The sequence below is a fragment of the Chaetodon auriga genome, chromosome 1 (genome assembly GCF_051107435.1).
Source record: "Chaetodon auriga isolate fChaAug3 chromosome 1, fChaAug3.hap1, whole genome shotgun sequence".
NCBI lineage: Eukaryota > Metazoa > Chordata > Actinopteri > Chaetodontiformes > Chaetodontidae > Chaetodon > Chaetodon auriga.
Window position 1 is genome coordinate 11,723,246 of NC_135074.1, and position 10,280 is coordinate 11,733,525.

Here is a 10,280-nt window from a genome sequence, read left to right on the forward strand (position 1 = left end):
TTGCCTTTTTAAGTGTAAACACCTGTCTCCCAGCGCTCTGCATGAAGATTCATCAAATGCACTTTGCAGGGAGGATTTTTTTTTTTTTTAAATGAACTCTCCTGGCACCACTTGCAGAATGGTAGAAGTGCAGAGACCTGTGGCGAGGGAGATCTGTCCTAAAATCATGATGAACCTGTTAATGACATGCTGAGGTATCAAGGCCAGAGGCGTCGTAATGGGAAAGTGTGATAGTTGTGTTGACTTCAGTGTTATAGCTCAGCAAGCCTGCAGCTTTTTACCTCTTCTCACCTTTCAAAGTTATTTAAGCATCATCTGCCGTTTACTGTACGTTTTCAGAACTAGATTGCTTTATCTGACTTAAGTGGCAATAATAATCGCACTAATAAAAAAAAGGACTGGTCTGATCTGTTGGCACAGTGTCTAATCTCACAGGAGGAAATCACTGTTTATCCGTATGAATCTATTCTTATCCCTGATGGATGTCCCTGAATTGAACCCTGTACATTCTTAGCTTTTTTTTCCACTTCAGCGTTATCTCTGTGCCGGGAGAAACTCTGTGCATCAAGGAGAGAACACATCCACAGGCTTTACACATGCAATTACCAGATAAGTGAAGAATGGACTTGCCTTACATTTAAGGTGCCTAAAGCCCAGTTCTTGCTCCTGTTCATCACAGATAATGGCCATATCCGCAAATATGTGCATAAATTTACAGTGGAAATACATTCAGTGACCTCTAGAATGTAGATTTTTTTTTTTCATTTTAGTTGCTTCATTTATGTGCCTGAGTATTCATGAATCCATAAAATAATCAGAAACAGACACAAATATACATGGAGAAGAGGAGCCTGGCGTGTGATAAAGGTTGTAAACCTCATCAACACTCTTGTCCAGCCTGTTCTCACTGCATCTTATCCAAACAGAAATGTGTGCTTATATGTGTGTCTCTGTTTGGCTAATTAATAAACAATATTTCTTCTACTTAACACCTCGCAAATGCTTATCCTGCGTGTGCACAGTCCTCTCGAGAATCCTATTGCACGGCATCCTGGACACAAACAGAGTGCGTGGTGCAGATAACACTAACCAGCCCCGTGAGTCGGTGGGTCTGCAGCTCACATACGTACCTGATGTGTTTGGCTGCTTGTCACAGAAAGGGTTTGTGAGAAATGCTAATCCTTGAGGTTTTCTTCTCCTCTCTTTTTTTTTTTTTTTTACCAGTTTAATGGAAAACGTATTCTATTATCCTCATTCTTACCTTTTTTTGTCCGTTTCAGCAGGCGTTACATTTTAGGTTATGGAACTGTAATAACATATGATACAGAGTAGAATAGGTGGGAGTTTAGTGAGCTGGAAACAACTGGTGCACATTATGTTGATGAGAGGCCATAAAGCCCATTTGCAGGAAGTGAGTGCATACTATTTGAGCCGACAGCAACCATAACTTGCTCAAAGCATTAGCTGCTGATTATAAAAAGCTACAATGCTAATTTATTTTCATAAAGACAAATTATAAAACCAGTATATTTACAGCAAGATATAAGGACCATTAGTTTTGTATCAGCTCCTTTCTAAAGCTTACTGTTGCATCACTTAACTCCAAAATAAGTCATTTTCTATTTTAAAGCACAAGATTACTGGCAGGCTGTAAAATGTATTGATCAAAGGCTCCCAAGAACACGCTGGGAGCTTTTAATTTGCTGTGCATTTATTGCTGTAGCTTAAGTGATTCATCCTGGGGGTTCATTAGCCTCATCCTTATGCTCTTCATGTGAAACCCAGCACCTTAAGCAACCTGCCTTTTAGTCTCTTCCCCAGACGGCTCCAAAGTTATCAGAGGTAATCCAGCTTTCAGAACATTGTCACGTACTGTAGGGAGCAACTACTGCGGCAGTAAATGAGAAAGGGGCCTTCACAGAGGGGTGATCTGTCCAGCTTCCCGTATATTCAGGCTCCTGACATACTTTTGTCTTTAAATTAGTTTTCAGCCATGCTAAGGACATGGCTCTCAGCACAGCAGTGACAGCCGGTTGGTCTACCACTTTGGTCTAGACTGAGATATCGCAACAATTATTGAAAGACATTTTTTTCCAGTGCTTTGATTGATGAAAACCTGCAAAATTTTTAGCATTCCAGTCCGCCTCCGTTCCACTTTGTGTTCAGTACTAATTAGCAAATATTAGCATGCCAGCAAACCAAAGTCAGATGGTGACATATATGCTAAACATCAGCATGTATGCATTGTCATTGTGAGCATGCTAGCACGCAGACAATGGAGGTATTATAACAGGATACTCCAAAATGACACCCGTTCATTTTAATTTAAATTCCCAGGGAAAAGAAGCCACTGAGCTTTCCACCTTCCAGCTTTGCTTCAGCGTTGCATGGTCCACTGCACATGTCCATCAGTGTGTCTTCCACTGTCCCGATCCATGTGCTCCTGCTTTGCACGTAGACTTTACATCAGTGTGCCATCACACAGACATAGAAGTAGCTTTTCTAGGCTCTTAGAAAGCTTTAAGAATATAATCACAGGGGATTTTTTCATCGTGGTTCCAGGAGTGGATACTGGAGCGAAGTGGCTGCAAGGCTGAGTGGCATCTCTGTATCCGGCTCTCTTTATGCATCCATGATGCTGACATCAACATTTATCCCAGAGCCGTTAGTGTGGCTGCAGCCTCTCGGTCTTTGTTTCACCTGGTTTAACACAAACAGTTTATTTTCGTGCTGAAAAAGATGGAAATTGTCACTTCAGAAAATATGATTTATAAGGCAGACTCTGCAAAACTCCAGTTTTAATGCAACTAACAACATGTTTTCTGTCCCCCTCTTTTGTCCTCTGCTGTGTCCAGGAGCAGCCAGGGCTTTATGCACATGAAGCTGTCGCGGACAAAGGAGAACAAGTACATCCTGGGCCAGAACAGCTGCCCTTTTGACAGCGTGCCTGAGATCATCCATTTCTACTCCAGCCGCAAGCTGCCCATCAAGGGTGCTGAACACATGTCCCTGCTCTACCCTGTAGCCATCAGGACACTATAGTGCTGTGGGTCACCTGCAGGCGTCGGCCCCTTCAATACTCACTGGGACTCCCTGTGGCTCCACGCTCTCTGTCCCTCTGGCCAGAGCCCAGTAGGCTCACAGGAGGATGAACAGTGGCATCCCAAAACTGCTGATCCTGACTCACCTCACTGACCGACAGATACCAGACCTGTTTGGAAGGCCTACTGCATACTATCTTACACATACAGACTCAATGTTGCAGAAGTCTTTCTTATTTTATTTTATTATATTTTATTTATGACAGACAACCAGTCCATTACACCGCAGACTGACTATCTGATAAACATCATTTCATTGATTCTTGAGCTAATTTTCCCTTAGCACTTAACACTCAAGGAAAAAACAAGGTACAGCAGTGTAACATTTGTTGCTGGGGTGTACCTTTTCTCATAAAAACTTGTACCTTGTCCTAAGAGTGCACATCATGAAAATTGTGTAAGAGCAAGTTTTGCTGATTTGGTTAGGCTCTGTTGATGCCGTAATTGTTTGTGAGGGGACTTTAAGATTGTGAGAGGCGTGTAAGGGAAGCGACATTTATGAGGCATGTTGAGGAATATTGTCCACATGGGTCCCATACAGTGGCCAGGGTATTGAATAAACTGGCCTTGTATGAATGGTGGGTCCCCAGCTGCACAGAAATAACAGGCCTGTGAACACTGCAGACTGATCTCTCTATCTTGTCATAGTGCATGCTGTCTGCTATCCATCACTGAGTGGGTGTATCACACCAATGACAGTGTAAGTACCATAGTGGTGAGACAGGCAGGAAAGCATGATGGATGGGTCAACCCGTCCAACACAGTACAATTGGCTGAGGCTGGAGACCAGAGCCTGTCCAAATGGACCAAATTAGCTCCGCTACCCCTGCTTAGAATGGCTTTGCATCAGGAGAATGAAATATGCCTGCATTGTCTACCTCAGAAAATCAATTTCATTCACCCATCTGCAGATCAATAGGTACAATGGGATTGCAGACATCGATCTGTCCTCCCTTTGACATTCCCAATTCCCTTAAAATTGTATCATTGCTTTTAGGAATATGCTTTTTGAATACAGTTAATCCAAGATTTTTTTTTTTTTTTTTGATGAAAACACAAGCAGATTTTTCCAGATCAGCAATTGTATGTATACTAATATGATACTATGTGATGTCAGTAACAAATGTTTGGTTAATGCCTTATAATGCATGGGTCAAATCAGTCCGCTAGATCAGCTGATTTCCAATTCCGCTTTTAACGATTGTTCTGTGACTGTAATTTATTCTGGGGTAATTATTACCGATGTGTTACTCCTTTGTGATGGCCCCTCGGCCCTCATCACCCTCATTGTTCCGTGCCGATGTGATCGTGTTTTTGGGACTACTCCAGCCTCTTTTACTGTGGTGCTTTGCATTTTTGTCGTTTCAAGTTCTGCTAAATGCACGTTTGCCTCGGTGGCCTGACTCTGGGACACTCTAGACGTCTCCTGACCAACGGGATTGTCAAGCCTCGCGTTAGAGACGATCGCATATTCCCTCTGGACCAATCACGGCGCAGCCTGTTCAAACACCTACCTTCAACCTGTCATGCTTCCACTCTGCATTCAGTCTCTCTGTCATCTACCTTTTACTTCCAGATGTGCATACATGTGTGAATGTGAGTGAGTACGCATGTGTCCAGCACGCCCATGTGAACAGTATGTGTATGAGAGTGTGTGCACAGACTTTCTGAGTTTTTTTACTCTGTTGGTACAAACTTGACAGCCCCTGATCGAACCTCTTTGGTTGTCAGCACCTTTATTTTTCTCTCCCCTGAATTCAAAAACTACAATTCAGCCCTGTGACTCAAAATATTTTCTTATATTCACTCATCTAACCACATTTTAGCAACTCATAGGAATGACATGTCAGTCTCATGGCCAAATGCTCTCTGCAATCTATTGTAATAGACCCAATAATATTTCAGCCCACAGCACATAATATTGCTGACCAATTACGGCAAGAAGAAGATGATTTGCCTGCAGTATCCACACACGAGCACTAATGAGACTGCCAGTGCTCGTATGATCAAACTGCCTCTTTTCCTCAGAGGAAACTTTGTCACTCTTATGAGTTGCACGATTCAGTGGTTTAATGAGCAAATCTGACTACAAATGGAAATTTTGAGGGAGGGGGCTTTGGTCCAAGCTGAAAAATGACTGACACTAGGAATTAGGAACTGACATGAGCAAGCATGACCACCGTATATACAAAGTCAAACACTTATTTTGCCTTTGACTATATCTCTGCTGTGTGCTATGCAACTATGAACTGCAGTCATTGAGGGGGAAATGATTGTGTGCCTCCACCAAATGTTTATGACAAATGTCATGGTACAAATGTCCACCAGGAAGAGATGGAAGCAGCAGAATGACCTGATTAGTAAATTGAACAGTTTGCAGAAAGTGGGATGTATACAGATGTGTATGTTGTTGGTGCAGTAAGTGAGTAGACAGATGTCGCTGTCGTCAGAGAAGTATGTCACATGAGGGTCTTTGTAGATGTGATAAGGCAACCTCTGCAGCTTCATTAAGGAACAGTATGTTGTCGAAGTGGACCTATGTTTTTCCTTGAGAGAAGATATCCTTAGAAGAAATGCAAATGAAATAAACTATATATGTGTGATGTATCCTTTATGTTCCGAATGTTCCCTGTTGAAGAGATCACCTGTTGACAGTGGAGGCTCTTTATTTAGTTACTGCTGCTGATGAGTATTCCTCTACTACAGGAAAGAGCCTGCGTGTGATGGCCGCACTGCCTTGAGAGAGGCCTTAGTTTTGGAGAAAGGGAAAAGGAGAATAAGGGGGAGACAGAGGGGAGGGTGTTCTGACGGGGGTGAGGGATTTGCTGCAATCAGCAAACACAGGCCACATTGGTTTATTTCTATTATGAGAACCTGAAAGAGCCCTTCTCCTCCCTCAGAAGTGTCTTAAAGTGCGCGTGTATGTACACACATGTGTGCATGCATGAAACAGTGTTGTGTGTGTGTGTGCGCGCGTGCGTGTGTGTGTGTGTGTGTGTGTACCGGTGTGAGCAACCATCAGCCATTGACTTGCCCCGTGTGTATCTTGCGTATCACTTTACTGTGGTAAAGTGGCATGTATGAGTTCCCTTTGTGTACATTTTTGTGCCACGTATGTATGCACTACTATAACATATCTCTGTACAGTCCTTCATGGCCAAATGTATATACTGAATGTATTGTATGGGGACATAGAGGCATCAAGGTTCAAAATAAATAAAATTGGGTTTATGAGTGAAGGTGTGCCTTAATGTTTCTTTCTGTTGTTTTATACAGACACGCCGCACTAAAACTAATTATTTAGCCAGAGAGAAGCTCCTTCCTGTATCTTCACCGCCGCTGGTTACCATGGTGAAGCCCTTCGATAAACAGTGAAGAGCGGCCATTGTCTGAGTCAAGGACAGAATGCTGGAGCTATTATCAAGCCAGTACTCCAGCACTTGTTCTCTATTGATCCACTTTGAAGCACAGTCCTGTTATTCTTTTTTTCACTCTATTGTTCATCCCAGCAGCGTTTGCTTCGTGTGCATCTGTCTGAAGCTCGCTCGGCCATGTTTCCTACAGTTAGGGTCCCTGCTTCCAGTTATCACACCTCTGGCCTTTTGATAATAACGACTGTTAAAGCTGGATTTCATGAATGTAGGCTGTAAATTTTATCAAGTGTAAATATATGAATCTTGGCATTTGAGTGAAGTCTTTGACTCAAGCAACAGATTTACAGGACGGGTCTGAGCCAAGTAAAGGGATGCAGACGAGCAGCAGCTGATTTCCAGTAGTAACGCTTTTTTATGGGTCTGTAAAATGTTTCCCTCTAATTTTTGACTAAGTTGCATGGATGAGCCCTGTACTTGGACACCAAGTATGGGAAAAATGTAAACTCCTTTTTGAAAAAGCCTAATTTAAAGCAAACTGAATATTAACTTAATTGAAAACTGATTTCTCCATATTTGTTGAATTGAACTCTTGCCTGTAAGTTTTATATTTTTGCATGTTCAGATGACCCACTGAGCACCGACAAAAAGACTGTCCAGGTTATGCTACAATTATTCTGAATTAATTGATGAATCTTTCATGTTTTATGTTTCTCCAGTATTTTTTAGCCATTTTCAGGTGATATGCATCTGTACAAGCTGCACAAAATGAACTCTTTGCACTGTACTATATTCTGTGATTGTGGATTCTTTCCGACCAGTCACATCACTGCAATACTTACATGCTGTCACACTCCATGTGCTCTTACTGCTCATACTTGTAAATGAAACTGCGTTCACAGTACTGTTGAAATCCCTAATCCCTTACCCTAAAATCTCTTTTATAACTGTTGCATTGTGACAGCAAATACAGTTTCCACACAGCAACATTTTGGCCACAAAATGGCAGACATTCAGGATGAGCACGGGCAGGGGGTTGATTAAAAGAAGCACTGAACATTCACAGCCTCTCCAGTCCTTTGATAGTCGGCAGAATCTGTGATGCACACACCTCAAGTTTGCTTGAACAGTGAGTGACAGGCAGACGGTGCCTGCGTGGCTCTGACAGTGATGCTGTTAGTGCTGCATTTGTCTGTGTGTGATGGAGAACATTTTCATGATATGACCGTGAATGAAGCGATGCACATTATTGTGCCATTTTGTTTGTTTTTTTGGACACTTTTCTTTGGAGGGGACCATGTGAATTTCTGATTCTGTTCAATAACAGCTTGGGCTACACATGCTTATGCACTGAATGACTTCTGAAAATTTCAATTTCAACTGCCACTTCAGATTTAGAAATTTATTTCTTTATTTATTTCACTTGACTCAATCAAATCCCCGACTTCAAACAAAACAAAGGAGTGAAGTTGCTTTTTTTTTTAAGTTTCCTCTCGGTGGTTTATGCACGATCTTTGCCTCTCCCTCTGCTGCAGCTCTGTTCTCCTCCAGAGAAGCTCCATCAAGGGTTAAAGCACCTGGGATGAAATGCTTCAAAGAAGCTTTTGTGGACAAAAAGAGTGCTGGAAAAAGAAGAGGGGAAGAATAAAAGCATGGCTTGAAAGCAGTGAATGGGCCACAAGGGTATAAAATGGCCTTGTGTCCGTCAGAACCTCATTTCATATTCCGCTCAGTCACGCCAGGCAGAAAGCAATCTCAGGTAACAGACCTTATGTTAATAACACGTGGGTTGCCTCGTTTCAGAAAGACAAAAGCGGATGGAGGACATTATACCGACTCCATCCTGCCCTCCTCCTCTGGCACGTCGGAGGATTTCATCTTGAGAGAATAGTGTTGGTATTGTTCTGCTTGTCTGTGAAGGCTTGATTAGAGAAGGCTTTTACACCATTTCAAAAGGGTCTGGCTTTGATGATGTCTATTGGCTTAACATATTGCCTATAATGACATGGTGCAAAACCTTGCTCATTACCTGAATCCCAGGTCACAGTGGGAGTAATTGGGCAGATTTGTGCCAGCTTCAAAGCTCCAGGCTTGATTCATTAGGGAGGCATCTTTCCAGTTGTTAAAGCCATTTCCTGTTCCTGCTCAGAAGTGCTTTTTCACAGATGTGCATCCACCACACGTGCCATCGTGGGTACGGTTGAAAATTAAAAGAACACAAAGAAAGTCTGTAGAAGAATAACACAGCTGTTCAAAGCCTCTTTGAGCATGGGCTGAAGTGCAGTGTGGGCACCCTGGGATAGCTCTGGCAAAGCCAAGTCAACAGCAGCCATATTGATTCGAGCGGTAGAATGGACACACACACTCAGAATAACGGCTCTTTCTCTAATTTCTGCTCCCTCTGAGATATTGGCAGGTGTTGGCGGTTCACTTGTGATGGCGTGTCCCAGCAGCAGGTACAATATAGCCCCCATGAAAAATAAAGCCTTAAGACTCACTTCTCTTTCTGTCTTGTGTTGGACATGCTGCCATGACAACATTGTCTTCACTCCTATTATTTAGTAGAATAAATATAGTCTTTAGATGGTTTTTTTTTTTTTTTTTTTTTTAAGCCAGGTCTTACCTTGATGGAGCAGTGGAAGAGAAGAGGTTCAAAGCATCAGTTCTTCCAGTGAATTGTAATTTCACTTCTCCTCTGACATAAGCTTGGATTTAGAGATATAGAGGATTTAATATCAAGCAGGGTCCTCAGAGATTACAGAGTCAATACTACTCTCACCGTTGACAACATAAGGGACCTAAATATGGTATAATAACAGCATTTCTGTACCATATGTGTGATGGCATTTCACACACCATTGAGTGTCTCCATGACAACTTCACATGATTTCTCACAGTAAGTTGTGGAAAAGATGAAGAAAGCGGCAGTTGTCAAGCTTCTGATGTATTCTAGGAATAAAAACAGTAAACAGCGTTTTCATGGTGTAATACACTCCGCTTCTGACTACACAGCTTACCAGCAACAGAAGTACATAAAAACAAGAGTAAACGGAAATCAATGCAAAACTATTCAACATTAAGGGGTAATGCTTGCTTTAAAATCCCACTATTTCTTCTGGGAAAGCACAACCATCTCTTTTTTTTTAATTTGCCAGAAAGGCAAATGACAGTTTTATTCACTGCTGTTTTGTTGAAGCTATGACACCGTTTCCTTCAGCACAGTTGAAATGCTTTATTTTTAAAATACCCTTGGAGGCAGTTGGAGGTGGAAATTGCCCGCAGGTGTGCATGCATATAAAATGGTAATGGGGACAGACGGACACAAAGCGCTGTTTGGGTGCTGTGCTCATGAAAGGGCAATCCGCTGATTGAGCTGTCACATTCACAGATGCAGTAATAAAACTAAGCAGGGCAATTACTGTAGATGGAGAACGGTAGGTAGCGGAGGGGGGCGCACAATATGTCCTCCCAAAATACCCTGATGGGAGACAGTGAGACAAAGCAAACGTAGCCCTCTGTAATAAGGCTCGGTGGGGGAGAGGAGGGGGCTCAGCTAACGGTAACAATGCTCTGACAATCACAGCAACATCTCAGTGGACGTGAATAAAGCCATCACATCGTCTGGGCAACTTTCTTTTTATGTTTCTGACTGTCAAAGCATATTGCCTCCTGTGAAAAATGGAGCAGCGACAAATGGAACAACCATTTCTCAACAGAGGGCAGATCAAGAACGAGGTTTTAAATTTAGGAAAGGAGGGAAGAGCAAAATATCAAGCAGTTTGTCTGCAAGATGACAATCAGTCATGGC

At 42.4% G+C, this 10,280-nt stretch overlaps 1 protein-coding gene across 5 annotated transcripts in view; it reads left to right on the top strand.

Annotated features, from left to right (window-relative positions):
• The window catches only part of shf (Src homology 2 domain containing F), a 98,580-nt gene extending 92,240 nt beyond the window's left edge, over positions 1–6,340 (top strand). For all 5 annotated transcript variants that reach the window (XM_076756479.1, XM_076756726.1, XM_076756559.1 and 2 more), the window contains one exon: positions 2,856–6,340. In XM_076756479.1, the coding sequence (XP_076612594.1) occupies positions 2,856–3,042 (187 nt within the window). In that variant the 3' untranslated portion in view covers positions 3,043–6,340. The remainder of the gene's footprint in view (positions 1–2,855) is intronic.
• Positions 6,341–10,280: the final 3,940 nt, after the last annotated feature.